This window comes from Rhinoderma darwinii, chromosome 10 (assembly GCF_050947455.1).
Source record: "Rhinoderma darwinii isolate aRhiDar2 chromosome 10, aRhiDar2.hap1, whole genome shotgun sequence".
Lineage (NCBI taxonomy): Eukaryota > Metazoa > Chordata > Amphibia > Anura > Rhinodermatidae > Rhinoderma > Rhinoderma darwinii.
In genome coordinates, this window is record NC_134696.1 from 90,622,567 (window position 1) to 90,648,051 (window position 25,485).

General features: G+C 42.6%; 1 protein-coding gene across 5 annotated transcripts in view; it reads left to right on the top strand.

The window, feature by feature from the left end:
* Positions 1 to 25,485, top strand: part of SYT3 (synaptotagmin 3) — a 169,138-nt gene that overhangs the window by 48,200 nt on the left and 95,453 nt on the right. For 4 of the 5 annotated variants that reach the window (XM_075840238.1, XM_075840242.1, XM_075840241.1 and 1 more), the window contains exons 2-3: positions 13,723 to 13,922; positions 16,198 to 16,364. In XM_075840238.1, coding sequence (XP_075696353.1) covers positions 16,220 to 16,364 — 145 coding nt within the window. In that variant the 5' untranslated portion in view covers positions 13,723 to 13,922; positions 16,198 to 16,219. Of the gene's footprint in view, positions 1 to 13,717; positions 13,923 to 16,197; positions 16,365 to 25,485 lie in introns of those variants that run through there. The other variant, XM_075840239.1, reaches the window with a different exon arrangement.

Genomic DNA, 25,485 nt, shown 5'->3' on the forward strand with positions numbered 1-25,485 from the left:
AAATTGCATTTCCCGAGCTGAGACAGCAGAGGTCTATCTTTCTAATGGAAATGTTCTCACTAAGCTTTTCATCGGTTCACATATTTATTTTTACTTATTCACACTTGGGAGATGAGCTTTATTTGTGCTGCTGTGGAGAGAAGATTAATGGTTTATATGGAGTCAAAATATCCAAAGCATTTAAACAGGCTAATTGCAAAGAGATTTCAGGGTTTCATTTTAAGGTGCAGTACTTCTTAATTCGGCTTAGGACAGTCAGTGGTAGGAAACCAATTTTACTAGGAAGAAATGGTATATCTGGCTGTGCCCGCAACTAACAAAAAAATCCAATTTTAGAAATGGCACAGACAAGATATCATGATATCATTTGTAAAACAAAAAATTGCACAAAAACTTCACCTCACATGGAGCCCAAAATGGATATTAAAACATAAAAGATGTAAACAAAATATGTTTAAAGTTCTTACTCAACATGTGAGAGGCTTAGGGTTGGGCATTATATCTGTAGGTCTGATATACGCCGATAATGACTGGCCGTGATGTCATGATATTGGAAATCCATATCCATGTAAGAGAGGAATATGGCTATTTGACCCCAACAGTAAAACATTTAATATTAAGAGGGATCTCTCATCATAGATAACCCCTTTTTTTATGAGACTTACTCTCTAAGGGCCTGTTCACATCAGTGTTGGCTTTCCATTCCGGGGTTCCTTCGAAGGTTTCCGCCGCGTGAACCCTGCAACGGAAAGTGAAACTGAAACCACAGCTTCCGTTTCCGTCACCATTGATATCAATGGTGACGGAAACATTGCTAATGGTTTCCGTTCGTCACCATTCCGGCAGGTTTCCGTTTTAACGACGGAATCATTAAAGCAGTCGACTGCGCTATTCATTCAGTCGGAAAAACGGAAACTTGCCGGAATGGTGATGAACGGAAACCACTAGCAATGTTTCCGTCACCATTGATATCAATAGTGATGGAAACGGAAGCTGTGGTTTCAGCTTGACTTTCCGTTGCGGGGTTCACCCAACGGAAACCTCCGACGGAACCCCAGAAAGGAAAGCCAATGCTGATGTGGAACAGGCCCTTAGGCTGCAGGGGAAATATAGTATAACATGGCAGCCATTCAAATGAATCGAGGGGGCTGCTAGCGGCTCTCCATTCTGGTTCATAGAGGGGGGTCCTCAGCAGTGGAGCCCACTCTTTGATGTCCTAATAGCACATATGGACATATTTATATTTATTATTATTTATTTAGTTAAATGTCAAGGTCTGGTAGGAAGACATGGGGGCATCTGAAGTCTTTTACCTGATGTAATGTTTCTCTAAAAGAAAATGTAGAAAATACATACAAATTATTTTCCCTTAATATTCTCATCTCCTTTGATCATATTCTGTCTCATATTGCACTTAAATTTGTGATAAATATATATAAAATATTATTTTATATGTATCCAAGGAGAATAGCCTTTCCCTCTCCCTCATTCTCACAAACATAATTTCAGAACTGTGTCTGTAAGGCAACTGGCTGCAGTAGGAACCCTCCCTCACTGCTGTCTGCAATAATTTTCAGGAATGCTAAGCACCACTCCTTAGCTAACCAGTCATTGGCCAGCTGAGAATTGAAGGGATCAGTAGAAAATTAACCCCTCTAAAAGATTTCTACAGGACTGTTTGTTTCAGGAGCAAAAGAAAATCCTTCAGACTGCCGAACCATGTGGACAAGGTTTTTTTTTTGTTTTTATTATTATTATTATTAGGTTCATTTGTGCATATACATTACAACAGACAGACTGTGTATAAAAGTAGAGATCTTGCAGTACTCCAAGTGTGAAAAAATAGTGGTTTTATTCAGCCAACAAGCAGCAATGCTTCTGTAGGTCCTATTAGTTGGACAGAAACGTCGCTGTTTGTTGGCTGAATAAAACCACTATTTTTTCACATTTGGAGTGCTGCAAGATCTCTACTTTTATATATATATATACACACACATATATTTATGTACATATATACATTGTATGTATATGAATAAATAAATATATGTGTAACGTCCATGGTCGCTGACCACGAACTATTTCCATCCAGTCGACACCCTTCTCTCCAGAGATGTCTGCACATACGGCCGTCCTGTTCCACAGTGACCATCAGGGTGCGCTTGCGAGCTCAGTCCAGACTTAAGAAGCCAAAGTGCAGGCAGGTGGGAGATTGAGCTAATTGCTCCCAGAGCACCCAGGGCTACAAGAAGGTATGCGCCCCTTCCTCCCATGCCTGAGCATTGTTTGTCATATCCTAGTTTGTCTATGCAAATGGTCTCCTAGTGTCTTCCAGTTCCCAGTGTTTCCCGTACCTGTATCCTGTAACCTATATCCCGTGCTATACTGGTCAAGTGCCGTGATGTGCTGCATACCACGCCTGTCCCGCTACGTCACGCCTGACGTCTGTCTGTTGCCTAGTCCCAGCCAAGCCTGCCTTGCTACTGTCCGAGCTGCCACATGTACCCTATACAAACTATAGAATGTTTCCTGCACCCTGTTGGCCAGCTGCCATACCGCCAAGCCGGTACGGTAAAGTGGGTCCACGAACCAAATGTGACAGTACGCTCAGGCCATGGACCCCGCTGGTCGATCCAAGACCAAGATGACGTGGCAAGAGATGCGTGCGGATATGCTGGACCTCCGGTCTCGACAGGACCAACTCCTCCAGGCCTTGAACATTCTCGCACGTTGGCAAGAGGCACAAGCTGCCGTTCCTCCTACTACACCTCCTTGCAGTGTTGATCCTCAGACTACACCTTCTGCCAGTGTTGATCCTCGTTTTTCTTTGCCACTTCCTGACCGCTATGATGGAGACGCAGGTACCTGTTGTGTATTTTTTAACCAGTGCCAGATCCACTTCAGCCTGTATGCAAGTGCATTTTCATCTGATGGCGCAAGGGTCACTTTCACCATCTCTCTCCTCACTGGCAAGGCTCTTGCATGGGTGAATCCTATCTGGGAGAGACAAGGACCAGACACCAGTGATTTCCAGGGCTTCCTCCGGACTTTTCACATGGTGTTTGATGAGCCTGGACGAGTCTCATCTGCAGCGGCTTCCTTGCTAAACATATGCCAAGGATACACCTCCGTGGGCGAGTACGCCATCCACTTCCCCACCCTGACAGGAGAACTGTTGTGGAACAATGAGGCCCTGGTGGCTACATTCTGGCAGGGACTGTCGCCTAAGATTAAGGACGAACTTGCCGCTCGAGATCTACCGTCTACCCTGGATGACCTCATCCTTCTGTCTGCCCCGATTGATATGACAATCCGAGAATGGCTCCAAGAAGCTCGTCGGGAGGCCTTCCTAGTCCGGTCCCACCCTTGCAGCAACCTCTGCTGTCCTTAGGTGCTGATCCTCCTAAGGAGTCTGTGAGGATGGACCAGTGTAAGCTATCTACCCAGGAAAAACAACACAGACGCACTTCGAGACTTTGTCTATATTGCGGCCTCGGAGGCCATCTTGTGCGTCTGTGTCCCCAAAAGTCCTAAAGCCTAGGGTTGGTAGGAGAGACAACCTTGGGTAGAAAAGGACTACCGTCTAAATTGTCCATACCCGTGACCATAGTGTCCGTCGAGAAAACGCATCGGGTCTCTGCATATCTGGACTCTGGATCCACTGCTAATTTCATTTGTAGAGACCTGGTGGATCTTTTTCAATTACACACTACCCCTCTGGAGAGGCCGTTGACGGTTGCATCGGTAAATGGCTACCTCTGCTAGACCCAGTTATAGCTGTGACCAAGCCGCTGAGGCTCCAAGTGGGAGCTCTCCACTCCGAGCTGTTATCGTTCTTTGTCTTCTCCAAGGCCGTTAACCCTGTACTGCTGGGCCTGCCTTGGCTCCGATTACATACCCCACTCCTGGACTGGAACTTTGGAGAGGTTCTCCAGTGGGGCCCCGAGTGTCACAACCGTTCCCTGGGACAGATTCGTTAAGCTCAGCCTCCTCTGCCTCAGTCATTGGCAGGATTGCTTGGTCATTATGCTGCATTTTCGGGCCCCCACACCGGGCATATGACTGCCCTATCGAGCTCATTCCTGGTGCATCCCTTCCCCGTGGTACAGTATATCCACTCTCCTTTCCAGAGACTCTGTCCATGTCCTCCTATGTTAAAGAAAACTTGGAGCGGGGCTTCATACGGAAATCTTCCCCCCCGGCAGAAGCCGGGTTCTTAGTCGTCAAAAAAAAGGATGGTTCTCTGCGTCCCTGTATCGACTACCTCGGTCTCAACCAGATCACGGTGAAAAATAAGTATCCGTTGCCATTGATCTCACAACTATTTGATCGTATACGTGGTGCCAAGATGTTTTCCAAACTAGACCTGCGTGGAGCTTAGAACCTAATCCGGATTCGCCGGGGTGATGAATGGAAGACTGCATTTAACACCCGTGATGGACACTATGAATATCTAGTAATGCCCTTTGGCCTGTGTAATGCTCCCATGGTTTTCCAGGAGTTCATTAATGACATCTTCCGTGACCTCCTCTATGTTTGTGTAGTAGTCTATCTTGATGACATCTTGATTTTTTTCTCCAGGTCCTATGACTCATCAGAGACATGTCAGTCAAATTTTGCTGTGGTTAAGGAAGAATCGTCTGTATGCTAAGTTGGAGAAGTGCGTGTTTGAGAGAGAGGCTCTACCCTTCCTGGGCTACATCGTCTCAAAACGAGGTCTTGAGATGGATCCTGAAAATGTAAAGTCCGTCCTGGAATGGCCACGCCCTCATGGCTTGAAGGCCATACTTCGCTTTCTGGGATTCGCCAATTTTTACAGACAGTTCATCCCAAACTTCTCCTCACTGACATCTCTAACCCCACCAAGAAGGACATGAACGCCAAGGTGTGGACTCCTGAGGCAGAGTCTGTATTCAATAGCCTGAAGAGTGCCTTCACGTCAGCATCTATCCTCCATCATCCAGATGTTTCTCTACAGTTCTCGTTGGAGGTGGACACCTCCTCTATTGGTGCTGGTGCACTCCTATTCCAGAGAGGTTCCAAGGGCAAGTCAATGGTATGTGGATATTTCTCTAAGCTCTTCTCTTCTGCAGAATGCAACTACTCGATTGGGGATCGGGAGTTACTGGCCAACAAATTGGCTCTGGAGGAGTGGAGACATCTACTAGAGGGCGCAGCTCATCCCATCCCAATTTTTATGGACCACTAGAATCTCACCTATCTCCAGATGGCCCAATGGCTGAATCCTCGTCAGGCAAGGTGTTTGCTGTTCTTTTCCAGGTTCCAGTTTGAACTCCATTATCGCCCGGCTGACAAAAATGTGAGGGCCGATGCCTTGTCCAGGTCTTTCGAGACAGAAGACACTATGGAAATTCAACAGAACATTATTAATCCATTTTGCATTGTCTCTGTCAACCCCCTGCAAGTTGCGGACATTCCTCCAGGGAGGACTTTTGTGCGCCTGACTGACAGAGGGAGAATCCTCCACTGGGGACACTCCTCTAAACTGGCAGGTCACGCGGGGACCCGTAAGACCCGAGATCTGATTGCCCGTCATTTCTTGTGGCCCACGCTGCCCAAAGACATTATGGACTTTGTTTATTCCTGCTCAGTGTGTGCAGCTAACAAGGTCGCTCACTCCAGACCTGCTGGCCTGCTCCAGCCATTGCCTGTGCCCGATGCTCCCTGGTAGCATATAGCTATTGACTTTATCGCTGACCTGCCTCTCTCTGCTGGATGCAGTACTATCTTGGTGGTGGATCGATTTTCAAAGATGGCCCACTTCGTTCCTCTGACCGGTCTTCCTTCTGCTCCTCAACTGGCCAAGCTTTTCATCCAACACATCTTCCGCCTGCACGGCTTGCCGCAGCATATTGTGTCTGATCGGGGGGTTCAGTTCACCTCGAGGTTTTGGAGAGCCCTCTTGGGACTCCTAAGTTGGACTTTTCCTCTGCCTACCATCCTCAGTCCAATGGTCAAGTCGAGAGGCTCAATCAGATCTTGGAGAACTACCTATGCAACTTCATCTCCAAGCAGAATAATGACTGGTTGCAGTTGCTCCCGTGGGTTGAATTCTCATACAATAATCACACCAGCGAGTCCACAAGGAATACACTGTTCTTTATTGACTATGGCCAACACCCATAAATTCCTCTCCCGGTGCCTGATACATCCGAGGTACCAGCAGCTGACACTGCTTTTAGGGACTTTCTGCAGATCTGGCAGCAGACTCGATCCTCCATCCTGCTGGCGGTCGACCGCATGAAATGGAAGGCGGACACAAGGAGAAGAGAACCTCCTCAGTTTCTCCCTGACACGAAGGTGTGGCTGTCCTCCAGGAATATTCGACTGAGGGGGCCAACATACAAATTTGCTCCCAGGTTCCTCGGACCCTTTGAGATCCTACAGCAGATCAACCCTGTCGCCTACAAGCTTTGGCTGCCTCCTACCCTCAAGATCCCCAACTCCTTCCATGTCTCCCTCCTGAAGCCGGTGGTTCTGAACTGCTTTACCAACACTCCTAGCCCTGCGGTTGTCTCCAGCGATCCTTCAGACACCTTCGAGGTTAAGGAGATCCTGGACTTTAAAAAAAGTAAAAGGAAGAACCTTTTATTTAGTAGATTGGAAGGGGTTTGGACCAGAAGAGAGGTCCTGGGAGCCAGAAGAGAATCTCAATGCTCCTACCCTCATTAAGAGGTTTCTCTCTCATTCTGGTCCCAAGAGGAGGGGGCATAAGAGGGGGATACAGTATCGTCCGTGGTCGCTGACCACAAACTCCTTCCATCCAGTCGACGCCTTTCTCTCCAGAGATGTCTGCACATACGGCTGTCCTGTTCCACAGTGACCACCAGGGTGCGCTTGCGAGCTCAGTCCAGACTTAAGAAGCCAAAGCGCACGCAGTTGGGAGATTGAGCTGATTGCTCCCAGAGCACCCAGGGCTATAAGAAGGTCTCCGCCCCTTCCTCCCATGCCTGAGCATTGTTTGTCGAATCCTAGTTTGTCTTTGCAAATGGTCTCCTAGTGTCTTCCAGTTCCCAGTGTTTCCCGTACCTGTATCCTGTATCCCGTGCTATCCTGGTCACGTGCCGTGCTGAGCTGTAGTCGTGCTGTGCTGCATACCACGCCTGTCCTGATACACCACGCCTGACGTATGCCTGTTGGCTAGTCCCAGCCGAGCCTGCCTTGCTACTGTCCGAGCTGCCACAGGTATCCTATACGAACTATAGACTGTTTTCTGTGCCCTGTTGGCCAGCTGCCATACCGCCAAGGCAGTATGGTCCAGTGGGTCCAAGAACCCAACATGACAATATATATATATATATATATATATATATATATATTTGTGTATATATATATATATAATATAAGTATATATTAGTATACTAGTATTAGTTTATTCGTGAATATTGAAGACTGAATTATAACCTGTTCAATGATTTACTGCACATTTAAGGAATTTAACATTTCTTGAAATGTCTTGCCTAATGTGAATTGTAAAACGTTATCTGAGGACGGATTTGAAACTTTAAGACAGTTTCATGTTTTCATAAAAGGTGCATTAATGTTTTATGGTTAAACTGCCTACAAAGTAATAACACATTTTCATACTGATATTCCCTAGGAAATAACTAATAGGTGTCCTTTAAGTTGATTCTTTTTTATAATTTAGTTAAAATGCAGTATTACTTTGTTTTTGTAAGTTACACAACTGAGGACAAACTATTTATTTTAGCTGTAAAATAAATACAACAGAGACGTTTTGACCAATAGAAAGGCAAAAGATTAGGTTCACTCTTTGTTGCCGATCACTACAGACAATATATAGTAGCATTTGTAATAACCCTGGGGATTTAAAAATGAGTCATTGCTTATATGGGGTTCAGGGTCAAACATAGAGGAGACTGTGCCCCATAGCAAGAGAAAAAAGAAAAAATTCTGGTGCTGGGTCATATCACCATGCCATGCTGGTAACAGGACAGTCTGGTGCTTTTTGATCCTCCGAGCCTTGCCGAACAAAAGGGACTTGCTCATATGGAGGTTCATGTGGAGAAGGAGCCTTTTGCAGTTACAAACTAACCATGAAGAAGAAATATGGGCAATCCGATTTGGGCCTCCATCCTTCATGGGTTCATAATAGCCACCTTGGCTGACTATTATATTTATACCCTTTGTTGGAAGTATGAATTGACATTGAGTTGATTGCTCATGACAACTCAAAGAGCTTGTCCAATCTAGGCAACGCCTGTCCAAATGCTCTATTAGGTCATATGAACATCATGGAGCGGGATCCACCGCTTGGGACCCTCTATAAGTGAGAGCAGAGAGCTGCTGCAAAGAGTGGCTCCCATTCTGATGGGCGATCCTGTATACATGGTTTCCCCTATCAATTGATTAGATGCCATGTCCTATTAAATTTGCCTGGCAGAGGAAATGAGCAGCTGAGGGGGCAAGGGGGCATCTTCACACTGGGAAAATATAAATATAATTCTGCTATATATTATGTAAATTTGTAGTGTTACATTGATGGTGGTCATATTTTAGTATCTAAGTATCTTTTATTTGCCAACAGTCACAAGACTGTACTACGATCCGACAATCAGGACCACAAATGGGCGGAGTTTGTGCTAATTTGCAAAATATTGCTAATTTGTATTAAGGGAAGTTTAATGGAGATTTGGGATTTGATGTTGGAAAGTAGGGTATTTTGGATTTGGGTAAATCATTCTCTAAATTTTTGTAGTAACCAATCAAAATCCAAACTTTACTTGCAAGATTTTAATCAAAGCTACAAAAAATAAAATGCCATTAGTGGATTTACATAACTTGGATTGGCATAAGTGATGCTATATAGATGCCCATCTCCGGCTTGGGTACACATTAGTAAATCAAAGGGAACATTTTGGGATATTAGCGCTTGGAAGAACAGCCTCTCGACCAATAATTGTTCGCTGACATAATAATTCAGGGTCATCCAAGATGATTCTTCCAACAAGTCTGGAGGCGGCACAACATCAATTCTTATCTCATAGATGACAACACCTGAGAACGGACCGTTCTCTTCGTCTACCAGCGACACTTTATTTTTTAATTTATAACATTTTCTGTAACAGTTGCCTGTAATTGGTCTTGAGTGAGAATCACAAGCCCGGCCTCTTAGCATTTAGCAGCTTTTAATAAAATCTAAAGCTTTTAACTCACAGCTCATTTGATTCCTATCAATCACTGGGCTGTGTATAATGCGTAGCCCACGTTCTTGTATTACTGAGAGAAATTATCCGAACCGGAGACCAAGAGTCAAGGCTGTTCTGTTTTGGATATGCAAGAGTTCAATATGTCTTGAATGATTTGATTTATGATTGATTTTGGAAATAGAAAAAGGGGTGTAGAGGAATATGGAGGGGGGGTTTAAATTGAACAAATAGGTATTATGGTTATATGCATAAAAAAGTTAAATAAAAACGCACTACATATTGATAAAAATTTGCCCCCAGAACAACTGCTTGGGTTGAATGGTGCGGTACACATATCTCTGGTTTGAGCCCCATTTATATGAAACCCAAACTCCATCGACTAAAAATAGCAGATTATTTATAAAACACAATTCATGATTTTAAGCCTATCAAGAAGTATGTGTGACAGGGTGTGTATACATTTACAAGCAATTTGTTTATTACTCACATGCATCTAAAATAAAATAAAAATTACGCAACTTCGTAAATAATCTTGATTAAAAAAAAATCTATTTTTGTATACAGCACTGAGGCAGAAATATGTGTCTCCATGGTTACAGACTACAAAAAAAACCTCCTAGGCTTATACCGCAGTCAAGTGTTACTCTCTTCTATCTCTTCCCCTCTTCTTTTGCCTGTAGGTTATCAAGAAAAGGGGACAGATGGAGTAGAGTAACACATGACTGTAGGATCAGACTACACAGTTTGTTTGTAGTCTGTAACTATGGAGACACATAGGTCTTCATAAGAGATGTAGATACATAACAGTAGGGGATTTTTAATCACATTTCATAATGTATCCTTGTTTTCTAGGGGGAATATTATGCCTTACTGAGGTAGCACATGATTACACATGGAATGCTACATATTACACACCAGTATTGTATTAATTGCTCCACTTTATGGTTCTATTAACCCATGGAGACACATTGGTCTGAGTAGGAGCCACATACACAAAACGGTAGGATATTTTTAATTAAAAATATTTGCCAATATATGAACTCGAAGTCTCAGAAGGATTCAAACGAAATGCCTCTCTTCAACACTGGACATTGGTGTCCATCTTACCAGTGCGAATCCCGGGTACAATAGTGGATTGTCTTCAATATATGCCAATAACTGTACTGTAGATTGTAAGGGGGCACTATTACTAGGCTATTCAATGTAGATAAACCCCGTAAAAAAATACTATACAGTGTTATATGTCGGAGGCTTTCTCGATGTATACCATTGCAGCCGCAGTGTAATCGTATCCTTACTCTTGAAGGAGTCGGCTTTTTACTGGACTTTCCCACTTATTCCCCTGAATGCAAGGGGGTATCTATAGGGGGTGCATTGCTTGCGGTCACACCCAGACCCTCTGTCCCATAGGAGGAGCACTATGAATGATACAAGACAGTTAGAGGGCCCTGCTACAGATTTTGCATTGCGGCCAAGAAGTTTTTTGAGTTTCACATCTGACAGAATGAACAGAAAATCTTCTATCTCTACCAACTATATCTATAGCAATAGAAACCATGCATGAAGTCTTGTATTATGAAGGATCTTGTGTCATAGGCTTCACTTTTCGGTTATTACTAGTCTTGTAGAATCCGCATTAGGCATTAAATCGGCAGGGGAGAGGGCCGTGACCTGTGGTTATCTTCCTGTAGGATTGCCCCCATTCCTGCCTGTTAAAAGAGCTCCCCCCAGGCAAACTATTAAGGAAAAGAGACATAAATATAGAGAAAAGTGAACTAAGTGATTCGGGAAACGGGTAATTTCACAACAGATTACAGTTTGGTGACTGGAGAGGTTGTTCACCAAAGCTTTTTATAACCTCAACTGCTTCTTTATTAACAGCAGTTCTAGAATCATGTTCTCCGGCAAGAGACTTAGAGGGGTTGTCCAGTTTAGAAAACCAATTTCCATATATATATATTAGGGAATTCTAAGTTAATAGAGGGGGTCATCCGTTTAAAACCCTCATATCTTGACCAGAGTGTTGAGAAGCTACAAAGAGTGTCTCTTGCTCTGGAGGACCTGTCCTGTCCTACCTTGCATAAACAACCCATGGATTTGAAGGCGCACGGTGTAATGCTTCACTTCCCCTGTGGCGGTGCTGCAGGGAAATTGAACACTTACTTCAAGGTTTCCCCACAGATTACAGCTGATCGCTGACGGTTCTATCAGGAGGACACTTATTGTCAAAACCTTTCTAATAAGTAGGGATTGACCAAAGTGGAGGACCCCTTTAACCAGTCTATAGTGACTGTACTTCAGTTGGCAAACACAACATACCCGGGAGCCAGGAGTTATTTATACGTACCCTAAGGAGCATTTACTCTTCAACTTGTAAGGGTGATCCTTCATGGAAATACAGCAAGGCCTCCTGCACAAAAACTTATTTTTTTCCTTCCGTAAATACTGGCGTAAATAGTGGTCCTTTTGTCACACGTATTCGACCCATATTCCACCAGTATTTACGGACCCGTAAATACGGGTGGAATACTGGTGATAACAGACCCGTATTTACGGACCCGTTTTCTCTGCACTAATCGGCAGCCCCTTCTCTCTATCAGTGATGGACCGAGAGAAGGGGCAGGCCTTTCGGGCAGAGTTTCCGCAGCGATTGAAAGTAAAAGAAGTTCATAGTACCCCGGCCGTTGTCTTGGTGACGCGTCCCTCTTTTGACATCCAGTCCAACCTCCCTGGATGACGCGGTAGTCCATGTGACCGCTGCAGCCTGTGATTGGCCTGTGATTGGCTGCAGCGGTCACATGGGATGAAACGTCATCCCGGGAGGCCGGACTAGAGGAAGAAGCAGGGAGTTCTGGGTAAGTTAACTTTTAATACTATTAACACCGGCGGTAGTCACTGTCCCGGGTGATCAGTTAACTCTTTCAGCACCCTAGACAGTGACTATCTCCTGACGTCGCCTAGCAATGCTCCCGTAATTCTATGGGCCTGCCCGTGCCGTAATTACGGCCTGAAATAGGACATGTTCTATATTTTTCAACGGCCCAGGCACCTTCCCGTAAGCAAATGGGAAGGTACCCATGGCCAATAGAAGTCTATGAGCCCGTAATTACACCAACATATGCAGCAGCGCTGTACAGAGATTGAAATCCCCAATAGGGTTCACAATCTAATTTCCCTCAATCTCAAACAACATGCACACGCTCAATACGGTCAATATAATAGAAAGACAATTAACCTGTCAGTAGGTTTGGAGCATGTGAGGAAATTCATGTGTACACAAAGAGAACATACAAACTCCATGTAGATGTTGCCCCATGTCAGATTTAAGTCCAGGACTGCAGGGCGACAATGTTAACTAGATGTGTTAGGTCAAGAACATATTATCATCCCTCTACTCTGGTTAATAGAGTGGGGTCCTCAATGAGAAACTCCCTCTAGGACCACCATATATAACAGCGAAACAACCCCTTCAATTATTGTATAACAAAACGTTCTGCAACATTCTAATATGCTATGTCTTTCAATTCCTGACAATTTTCAAGATCTCTGCTTGTTGTCAACAAATGTGAACTCTCTGGTTTACATTTTGAGCCTTGAAACCTAGACAGATCTAATATGTCTCACAGATGAGGATGGAATCCGGTCTAGAAAATCATCTGTCAGCTAAACAGATTCAACATAAGGCTGATACATTTTATCTGTACTGATACATTGTAATAAATATAAGAACAGAGAGATTTGAGCTAGTGATGTATTTAGCTCACAGACAATTGTCTAGGTTGGATACAATTGTACGAAATTCTCAGCTGTGAGAAGTATTGGGTCTGTTTGGGTTTATAGCCTCTGGAAGTAGATTCAAATGTTTCCATTCACTATCAACAACCAGGGATCTTGAAAAACAGTTTTTGTAACCTACTGAATGTACGTTAGCAAAAGTGGGACAAGTATAAAACAGTCTGACTGCAAGATCCGACTACATACAGCATTTATTTGTAGTCTGTAACCATGGAGACATGTAGTTCTGCATTGGAGCTGTATACACAGAACTGGAAATTTTCAGTTAAGACAATTTACAAAGTTGCTTCATTTTCCTACTTTAGAAGCATTGGACCAATACACAAATGGTTACAAAGGTGGAAATATTTTTTTTTTTTCAAAGTAAATCCTTGTCAAAGCGATTTTATTTATGCAGAATCTTTATATAGTAACTAATTATGTTCAAACCTTCTAGCAATTTGAAATTGGAAGACAATCCTAAAAACCACATGAATTATTGACATGGAGGAATGAAAGTTTTGACAGAGAAAAATATCATCTAGTTATAAAAGGGAGTAAGGAACAGGTGCAGAATTGATGTTCCATCTTATTATATTGATGTAGATCTGTCACGTGACTGCCGAGCTATAAACCCACATTTACCATGTTCCAAATTCCATCAAAAATGATAATACTTGTCCCGATGAACGCCTCCTGCTTTGTTTATGTGGATTCGTGCCCATTTGAGAACAAAATTTTCATTTGATCTTCCATACAGCTTGACTCTTCGGGGGACGGAGGACTCGGCTATGTAAATCTTGGCCACCAATCAGTCAATGAACCATCTCCGCTCACTAGCCAACGGGAAGTCGAGAGGATCTCATGAGAAGACTACAAAGCCTTTGACAATGTTTCCCAGTTCAAAAGAAGCGGTGCGCCTGGAAGAAAGCCTGAAAATGATGTGAAACTTTATGAAAGGTGAGAGATGGAGGGAACAAGCTCATGTCATATAGTTATCTGTCTTTTGTGTTCAACCTATTATTAAAATGTTCCTCATGTCAAGTGAACGTTCACACTGGAAAACGTCAACAGTATAATAGAATTTAAGGCGAATACAGGGAATTATGATAAGCATTACCAGTATAGAATGGGACACAAGGGTTTTTTAGTCTCCCCTATAGCAGCGATGGGACAAGGTAGGCAGTGATGACAAAATATGTCTGTCTCCCTGGTCCCAACTGCTGTCCTTAGGCACTAAAGGGGTTGTCTGGTTTACAAAACCCATTTGTAATTACCCAGATTAAGGAATTCTAAATTTCTAGTGGGTGCGTGGGTGCCCCCCTTTTCAGGACCCTCTACCAGGAGAAAGCCTGTCTATACATAATATAGACAGACGATTGACTTGAATGGGTACGGTATAATATTAAATTTGTCCCGTCTTAAACACTTAGTGCAGGGGTTCCCCCATAGGTTACAGCTGTGGGCTCAGGGTAACAAAGGTCCTTATATGGGTTTGGCCTGTTAATTTCCTGGGGGTAATTCATACATTGTTTTGCTGAAGATTTCATATCCTTGTTCAAATCTTTACTCAATACAGCCATTTATATGCATATATACATTCATTGGCTGATCGTATCATTAATGCAGCAGAAAATATTATCTTTGTCGGTAGCTCATCTCCCTGTGTAAACATCAAGACGTGCTGCCGACATGATGGAAATATATGGGGTATCGTCCGCAATTCATTACTGATCATAGCTCCTTGTGAAAGGAGCAATTGAGTGCCGATCAACGAGCTGTCTCGTTGATCGACACTCGTTGTTACAGCCAAAATAGGCCGGTGTAAAAGGACCCTTAGCGTCCCATCTGCTGCATATATAATATAAGACAATTAGACATGTATGTTGTGGTTCAGTAATACCGATATAACTAGGCATAAGTTGAAAAATTTTCAGGTCATTCATCTGTTACCTAGAGCGGATAGCAGCTATATAGAGAGTATATAGAGTGTCTCTCACCCTGGAGGAACCGACATGTTCATCCATTACTAGGAAGTCATTTATTTCTGTAGAAATTGTGTAGTGCTCCATTCATCCTGTGGTGGCGCTGCAGGAAAATTAAACATCTGCTGCCAGATTCTGTTATACATTACAGCTGATACCTCTGGGTCCAAGCAGCAGGACAACCTGTGATCAGCTTATTTTCAGGGCACCCTTCTATCAAAAAGGGATTGTAAAAATCTCTGTATAAATACAGAATTGGTGCCATTATAGTTAAACCTTGGGCGTCTATCTACTTAGATCTCTGAGAACGGATTTCTATTTTAGTCTCTTCATCTTTATATCAACCAAATGCATAAACATGGGTGATAGTGGTAAAAGCTCTATCAGAGTTCACTTTAATAGGGAAGGACTGTGCAACTCGAATGATTGTTGTCCTATCTCTCAATGGGTCCTCGTTCTCCTTGCGGAGATCCTGCTAATGTAGGAAGTCTTCCAGGCAATGCTCCCTGGGAAAAATATGCAAATTATCACCCCTTCAGAAGGAAGAAAACTATTTCTCTAGTTCTATTTCTAAAGGTAGCTACCTCTGTACGTCAATGTCCGACCTATTAAAGAGCCTTGTTACATGACAGCCAAACAGAGACACCTTTTAGATTAGTTCTATTAGATTTTTGGCACAATCAACTTTTGCCAGGCCTCATGCAGATGAAATCTATAGGTTTGAAACCTACTGTATACTGTGGTATTGTTGAGTTCAATGTAAAAACAGTAGGCAGTACGCTGCTAAGTGCCCCCTACTGGTGGCTGTAGGCAGACATAATTGTATCATTAAACTCTATGACAAGGCAGGCGATTTTGAGTGCCATATCAGGAAAACAGAGCTCCATCTACTATAAGGATATATTAAGACATTTATTAGCCCAATTTTGGACCTATTTAGACTCTTAACGCAAAATTGTTCTACAGACCGTGATGTTAATACAGTACAAATAGGACAAAGCTTATAAACAGCTGTCATGAAGCAGGTTAAGTGCAGGAGAGAAGATCTTCAGTAGGTTGGTGTTTTTCCAAAAATGTGCTTTTTTTTAATGTATTTGTCAATTTTCGTTTTTTTTGTGTAGTTTTAGTTTCCATAGTTTGGGTATAGAAAAGTCAAGAAAAAAATAATCCAATGTGAATGTACAAAAAGAGTGTATAGCATTATATGTATTAGGTGATTTTATTGAAATGATGCTTTGTTATGCCCCTAGTGTTGAGAGATGGTATTCCGAGATGTCCGGGGACTATGAAGAGGATGTTTGCAGCATCACCGTGAGGTTAATGAAAGAACTTTGCTACAGGAATGAACAAGATGAAAAATGTCTGGAATTTTATGACATTCAACGAAACCTTGGACTGACACGGTATACAGACTCAGGTAAAAAAAAATCATTACTACTTCTATACTTCCCACTGGGATCGGACAGATTATAATTACGGTTGGATGTTTCATTTTGCAGCTTATATTGGGGGAATGGTCCTATGTAACAGTATTCATGGGGTTAAATGTCCCTAACAGATAAACAATGTTCTTATAAGATCTGACATACCGTGGATAGTACACTAGGGTCGTGTAAGTGTCCTATCACACGGCCTGATATGGCCCGATCAAGGAGCAATGATTGGTTATGTATGGGGAGTCGGACGATCAATGATTACTACAATCAGTCGTCCCCATACATCTCCATCATGTCGGCAGCACATCTCTCTGTTTACAGCGGGAGATGTGCTGCCGATCTCGATAATATTTATTGCTGCATAAACTATCCGATCAATCGATGAACGAGTATTTGTTTGTTCATCGGCTGATCGTTGCTCTGTTTACATGGTAATGATCGGGAACGTTCGTGTAAAAGGGCCTTTAGATACTACATATGGGCTGAATTATCATTAGGCAACCTAGGGGTAACATATGTTATGGGGGACATGGGTTCATTATTTTAGAACAGGATACCTGCGCAACATGCATTCGTGTCACCCATGATCCTCAATTGTATCATATATTGGGTAGGAGGCATCTTTGAAAAAAGGGGTTGTCCGGGCACGGGATTGTTTTTTATACTGATGACTTATCCACATGATAGGTCATCAATATATGATCAGTGGCGGTCCGACACCCGGACCCCGCACCGATCAGCTGCACCTGCTGCCTCTGGGCACCGGTCTTCCGTGCCGGATGCAGATGGCTCCGGTTACAGCATAGCGGCCCTGCTCCAGTACTGCCGTTCTGCTCCTATTCAAGTGAATAGGAGCAGTCTTGCAGTTCTGAAGCGCGACCACTATGCAGTGTACGGAGCCACCTGCTTCCGGCACTGAACACATCTTAATATCCAGTGCACACAGGCAGCCTGAACAGCTGATCGATGCAGGGTCCGGGTGTCGGATCTCCACAGATCATATACTGATGTCCTATAGTGTCATCAGGATGAAAAACGGTCCCGTGCCCGGACAACCCCTTTAGGGAAACAGGGGCCTTTACTTTTCTACTTAAATTGTCAGTGATATACTGAGCTAAGGGTAGCTGGTAAGATATAACCTGTGGTTCATCTACATTTTCCTATGTACAGATCATAGATAACTGGAAAAATAACTGTTATGCATAGATGTAAATGCAGGGATGACACATACTGTGTCTCTCCTGAATGAATCTTCCATAACAAAATGAATTTTGTGATGTCACAGGATTTCCTGGCTCATATATGAAGCCATGCTTGTTCATCTGCTATTATAGTGATTGTTTCTGAGTAATGATGATTGGCTTTTCAATGGTGGCAACTATAATGGCTCCTGCACGTGGTGATGATATGTGATCAGAGCCTACAGTATATGCTGGTACATAGGGTCCTTACTATATGGTGCCACTAAGAAGCACTGTATTTTACCTGGTGTGCAATGCTTCTATGGTAGAATACTCTTCGTAATAGGGCATAAGAAAAATCACAAAAATGTACACTATGGGCTATTAGAATTCTACAGATTTCTACCACACGGATCCGTATTATAGCCATACATGAACACTTAAAGGAATCACACTTTCTATAGCGCTTTCCCAGATCCCGAATGACATTATTTTTATATGCATTTGCAATGTCCCATTGTCACTCTCTTATTCCGCTACTGCTAAATATCATTCTTCAGAATAGTTCTGACATTCATAAACTAGAAGGCTCAAGGTGAACAGTCCCACATCAACTCCCCACCTCCCCTTGGACAAAGGATTAAAGCCGTACATGGAGTTGACAATGAAAGAAGGGAATCTAAATGTAAAGAAATATATATATATTTTTAAAGGAACACTCCAGGCACAAATGTGTTATTCCTACTGTAATGCCTGAGGGGGCGGAGCATGACACAGGAATTCTGTCTTTAGTGTTCTTCGAATCCCTGTGTCCTACATCGCCACCTTCAGATATAAGGCATAACACAATATATCAGTTTTGCTCGTAGTGTTCCTTTAATAAACCATGTGAATTTCATCAGTAATCAGTCATGTATCTATTGGTAGAGACTTGCTCTCCTCAGATTTTGTTAATTATACAAGAAATAATATATTATCTATAAAAAATGACACTTTACTACTAAACCCAGGAGTCTCCACAATTCACAGTCAGGTCAATGAGTTTTTTAATCTGAGAGCCAAGTCCAAAAAATACTCGTATTTCCTCATTTGATTCGGTGATTATTGTACATTGTGACTTTTTCCGCAATTTAGAGGACATATTTTACCATGAATGAGAGTAAATTTTCTTCTGATTTCTTTAACCTCACGACACATCCCTGCAGTAGTCTTCTGCCCACACATGGAGTAATATGTCAATGGATGACATATTGACCTACAGTATGTCTAATGGTATAACAGTTTCCCCAACTTGTGATTTCTCTGTAGGCTCATTAATAGTAATAATCAGTAATAAATATAATAAATTTTGCGCCAGGGTGATTTTGCAGAAGGAGATGCCGAGAAGTCTGATGGCCTTGGCATTTAAGGAGGTTAACTGCTGAAGCAAAGATAAAAATGTCAAACTATGAATTCAAAATGGAAAATTGTATATGATTTCCTGGCGGTTTTCATTTGTTAAGTCCTGAACATGTAGTAGACAAGAATTTATTTGTCAATCAGGGAAGTTATTGTTGCTTTAAAACCTGTAGACTATGACTTACATCTAGACATAATTTAGGTTACAGGTTGTATGTACTCTATTCCCATCCAGAGCTGCATTCCGAATTCTGCTGGTTGCTACTTGGAATCTGACAGCACTGTGCTGACAGATGTCAATATATAGCTCTTGCAAAGGGCATACATACCATAGAGGCAGTTCTTAGACCTGTTAGGGGGCCCTAGGAGAGATGGGGACCAGCCCTAGTCGGTCCGTTCCCTTTGTTATTGGGTGGCGAGGGCCAGTATTGTAGGAACTGTGGTTTAGCCAGGAAGGTGCTAGGAAATGATCCAAGGGTCATGGAAAGGGCTTGGAGGGGGAAACAAAAATGAAGTCCTTCTGTCCTAGGTGGCAAAACCTAGCAGTATAATAGGTGGACCCATTAAGAGCTTTTCTCTAAGGCCCCCTCTCTTCTATGTACACCACTGCTGACAAACATTCCCCTAACAGCTCCTATATTGCATTACTGCTGTATAATTTGGGTCTCCTATTAATATCTGGATTCTACTGAGCTACATATTCGAGTAAACTTTGCACCAAGAAAGTCAATCTATACAGTAGCCGCAGATCAGTGTCGCTGCAGCAACTTCTAATAAGGAGCGGCTTCTGTTTGTAATATCTACGTAAAATTTCTTAATACATTTTGAGCTAATAAAGGGGTTCCCTGTTTAGGACCCTCATCTATTAGCCAGAGCGGAGAGCGGCTATAAAAAGCACGTCTCACTCTGGAGGACCCAACACATCCATTCATTACACAGACATTCCATTTTTAATTGAAATGATGTAATGCTTTATTTCTCCTATGGTGGCGCTGCAGGGAAACTAAGCAACTCCTGCCGTGTTCTCCTGCAGCTTACAACTGATTGTTGTGATCAGTTTATGGTGAGGCTCTTCTAACATCATGAAAGTGTCCAATTTTGGCCGGTGCAACGAGCACCGATCAATGAGACAGCTCGTTGATCGGAGCTCGTTTGCTCCTGTCACACAGAGCTATGGATGGGGACGAGCGCTCGTTACTCAGATTGCTCGTCCCCATACATTATTATCATGTCGGCAGCACATCTTCCTGTTTACATCGGGAGATGTGCTGCCAACAACGATAACATTTCCGTTTTTAAACGATATTATCAGCAGATGAACGAGCGTTTGCTCGTTCATCTGCTGATCGCTGCCCTGTTTACACAGGGCAATTATCAGCAACAAGCGTTATATAAACAATTGTCTGCCCGATAATTGCCTAGTGAAAAAGGGACTTAAAACAACCTCGATAAGTATTAAAAAGACATAGCCTAATATATTGCTGAACACTTTACTTAACTTACTTAAAGGCATTGTGTTGCCATAAAAACATGTTTTTTTTTTTTTTAATTAAACATTTAGTGTGTGGGTGATTAAACATTGTTCAAATTTTTTTTATTGTTTTCACGAGTCAGGAAATATTATAAATTAATTCTAATTTATAATACTACCCATTTTTGGTCACTAGATGGAGCTATTCCCAAAATTGCAGCATTGCAACATTGGGTTAAAAGCCCTCGCTCTAGTGAGCTCTCAGCATCCCCCCCTCCTTTATCCTGGCTAGTGCCGGGATAAACGAGGGGTTTGAACGGTGTAACCTCCTACACTGTGTGTCGCCATTTTTTGAGCTAACACACAGTGTAGTAGGTTTACATACAGTAGTAAACACACACAAACACGAACATACATTGAAATCTCTTACCTGCTCCTGCCGCCGCGGCTCCCTCCGGCCCGTCCGCTCCGTTTGCTGCCGCTGGTCCAAGTGCACAAATCCGGAAGCCGTGACCGGAAGTAGTAATATTACTGTCCGGCCGCGACTTCCGGTCCACAGGAAAATGGCGCCGGACGGCGCCTATTTCGAATTGGACTGTGTGGGAGCGGCGCATGCGCAGTTCCCACACAGACGCCGTACACGGAAGTCAATGGGACGGGAGCCGTTCGCAGTCCCTATGGGACTGTGGCTGCCGTATTCCATGTCTGTATGTGTCGTTAATCGACACAGACAGAAATGGAAAAAAAATGGCAGCCCCCATAGGGAAGAAAAAGTGTAAAAATAAGAAAAAGTAAAACACAAACACACAAATGAATATAAACGTTTTTAATAAAGCACTAACATCTTTAACATATAAAAAAAATAATTTGTGATGACACTGTTCCTTTAAATCAAATAAAAGATAAATGTGCCGACACTGAAGCAGCAGGAATTGCAAGGAGATGTGAAGATAGTTTAGATCAAAATCAGTTCAAGATCTGTAGAGCAAAGTATCTGTAAATGTATTCAGCGTTTCATGTAAATTATAAAAATCTGTATACTAAAGATTTTGTGTGTGTAGATATAAATAATAATGTAGACCTTATAATAATGTAGACCTTAAATAAAATGTTTTTTTTTAACACTTTGTAGAGAATCCTTTGCAGGCAATGACAGCCTGAAGTCTGGAACAAATGGACATCACCAGATGCTGGGTTTCCTCCTTTGTGTTGCTTTGTGTTGCTTTGCCAGGCCTTTACTGCAGCATCTTCAGTTGTTGCTTGTTTGTGGGTCTTCAAGTGAAATGCACGATCGGGTTGAGATCTGGTGATTGACTCGGCCACTGCAGAATATTCCACTTCTTTGCCTCGTAAACTCCTGGGTTGTTTTCGCAGTATGTTTTGGGTCATTGTCCATCTGTCCTGTGAAGCGACGTCCAATCATCCTGCTGCATGTGGTTGATTCTGAGCAGAAAGTAAATCCCTGAAAACTTCAAAATTCATCCGGCTTCTTCTGTCTTCAATCACATAATCAATAAACACTAGTGACACAGTGCCAGGCAGCCATGCATGCCAATGCCATCACATTGCCCCCACCATGCCATCACACTGCCCCCACCATGCCATCACATTGCCCCCACCATGCCATCACACTGCCCCCACCATGCCATCACACTGCCACCACCATGCCATCACACTGCCTCCACCATGCCATCACACTGCCCCTACCATGCCATCACACTGCCCCCACCATGTTTTACAGAGGATGTGGTGTGCTTTGGATCATGAGCTGTTCCAAGCCTTCCCTATACTTTCTTCCTCCCATCATTCTGGTGCAGGTTTATCTTAGCTTCATGCTGTTCCAGAACTGGGCGGCTTCTTTACAAAGTCTAATCTGGCCTTTCTATTTCTGAGGCTCATTAATGGTTTGCACCTTGTGGTGAACCCTCTGTATTTGCTCTCATGAAGTCTTCTCTTTATGGTAGACTTAGATACTGATCCACCTACTTCCAGGAGAGTGTTCTTCACTTGAGTAGATGTTGTGAAGGGGTTTTTCTTCACCATGGAAAGGATTCTGCGATCATCCACCACTGTTGTCTTCTGTGGACGTCCAGGCCTTTTGGAGTTCACGAGATCACCAGTGCGCACTTTTTTTTCAAGAATGTACCAAACTGTTGATTTGGCCGCTCCTAACATTTGTGCGATCTCTCTGATGGATTTCTTCATTTTTTTCAGCCTTACGATGGTCTGTTTCACTTGCATTGAGATCTCCTTTGACCTCATGTTGTGGGTTCACAGCAACAGCTTCCAAATGCAAATGCTGCACCTGGAATCAACTCCAGACCTTTTACCTGCTTAATTGATGATGGATTAACGAGGGAATAGCCCATGTAGCCCATTAAATAGCTTTTGAGATAATTGTCCAATTACCTTTGGTCCCTCAAAAAAGAGGCAGCTATATATTAAAGAGTTGTAATTCCTAAACCCTTCCTCAAATTAGGATGTGAATACCCTCAAATTAAAGCTGAGAGTCTGCACCTTAAGCCCCTGTTGATTATATAACTGTATATTTAATATGTTTTGGTAAATAGCTAAAATGCCAAAACTTGTGTCACTGTACAAATAATTCTGGACCTAACTGTATACACACACACACACACACACACACACACACACACACACACACACACACACACACACACACACACACACACACACACACACACACACACACACACACACACACACACACACACACACACACACAATGTAGAGTTACCATGGAGATGCTTTCATTGCTGAGTAATATATTGAAAATTCTCTACTCCATTGATGTACCAGGGGGAGCCGGATTTTTTGCAGATCTCAGACATAGAGAGTCAATTCTCCCATCTTATATAGATAAGCAAATATGAAAAAATTATCTTCCCCATTGATTTCGATTTTGCTATTCAATTCTACGATCCCTAATAAATACATATGTGACTGTTGCCATATTTTGGTGTGCATCAATGCTCCCCACTGTGAACACATAATGCAGAGCTGAGTTTGTCATTGGGCGGTTTGGCCCTGCATTGTTTGTGCACCATTATAGCGGCTCATGCAAATCAGCGTATTACGGCGCTGTACAACCTCCAACACTCATAGACTGTGGGGCCAAACTCCGTCGGCCTCTGATGTCATCTAGATCGCTTTTTCTGCCAAATTCTATATAAATCCAACAAAGAAAATATTATGGCATGCTTCATCGGACGTTGTACTACATACTGTAGGGATTCTCCCCTTGAAACATTCTTTCTTAGGTACAATATCTCCCTAATACTGTATCATACATAGAGCTGGCATAGATTTCCGATATAATTGACGCCAATTTTCTGCCGTAAATTATAATAATTTTGTCAGGCCGAATTAGCGGTAAGGGTCCGTCTGGGGTTGAACCCAACCAGAGGTAAGATCAATATGGAATTTGTATGTTCTACCTGCGCTTGCATTAATTTCCTTGGCGCACTGCGAAAACAGTATAAACCGTTTGTAGGTAGAAATGAGCACATTTCCCGTAACAGAGCCGCATAAAAGACAGCAGAGGTGAAATACGGGTCCTTATTTTCCACTTACAGTTCTATAAAAGGAAATTCGTCCATTTTTGACCAAATATTCAAGTTTCACTCACTCTACTAGTAGGTTAAATATTCCTTCCAACATTTGATTCCCACGTTGTAGGTAATTTATGTCCTACCCCCGTTTTATCTAGAAACTCCCCTAAAACTGCCCGGACATGCCTCTTTTATACAAATTTACATACACTCCGCCCATTTTGGGGTACATACACTCCGCCCATTTTGGGGTACTCACACTCCACCCATTTTGGTGTACATACACTCCACCCATTTTGGTGTACAAACACTCCACCCATTTTGGGGTAGGTGTGGGTTATTTGTCTTTCTATGTTATTGGACCTTGAGTATGAGTGTGTGACACAGAAATTAGATTGTGATGGTGGCAAGAACGGAAGGAAGTGAATACGTTCAGCTCTACAGAATACATTGGGGAAGATTTATTAAAATTGGTGCAAATGAAAAAAGGAGCTACTGCCAATAGCAACCAATCCTATTCTAGCTCTCATTTTTCAAAGGCCTTTTTGAAAAGGAGAGGTACAATCTGATTGGCTGATTTGGCAAAATTTCAGTTTTAATAAATCTTCGCTATTGACTCTACGTAAGGCTGCGTTCACACAGTTATTGGAGGCTCCATTGGCAGTTCCGTCACATTTTAGGGCAAGACTGGTGAAGCATGTAGCCAAAATGATGAAAACCAGGCTGGAACCCCAACATACCCCATTATAAGTCAACTGGGTCCATCAACGCCATTGGGATCAATTGTAGTGAGTTACAGTCAGAGTTGCATTCACAATTCTGCATGCTTCAGAGCTGAAATCCCCTAACATTCCTTACTTGTTCAGTGTCTGCACAGAGCTTGATCTGGTGATTTGCAATCTGGAAAGTGTGCACTGATCAGTTACTGTATAGAAATCTGTTAGGAGAAAAAACAAAAACAAAACAAACAACTATATTAAATAACTTTTCTTAGCTGATAGGGGTGTATAAAGCACCAATAACAAACCAGAGAATGGACTATAATTCAGGCTTAGTAAAAGATAAGTAATGCAATTAATATACAAAGTTATTCAACTTTTTATGAATATTACATTAAATGTACGGGGCTAAACTGCAGTACCAGACACAACCAGTAGACAAGAGTGGCACTGTTTCTGGAAGGACGTAGCCATGTATTCCAATCTTATGCAACCCCTTTAGGTTTTAAATAATTCTGCTCCATCCGCCTATAAATGACTTTAACCCCTTTAAATTATCATCATGATGTAAACTGGTACAGCCTTGTGATAGTGACACTATGAGTGTCGTTCCCATGTTGTGAGTGACGGCGTCTTCTAATAACATTTTCTCGGTCATTGACAGCGTTGTGGGGTAACATTTGGCTAGCGGAGACTTGTGACCTCTCAATTCCTTACAATAAACACCTGCCGCTCCTCTGTGTGCTCATGTAGCGCTCTCA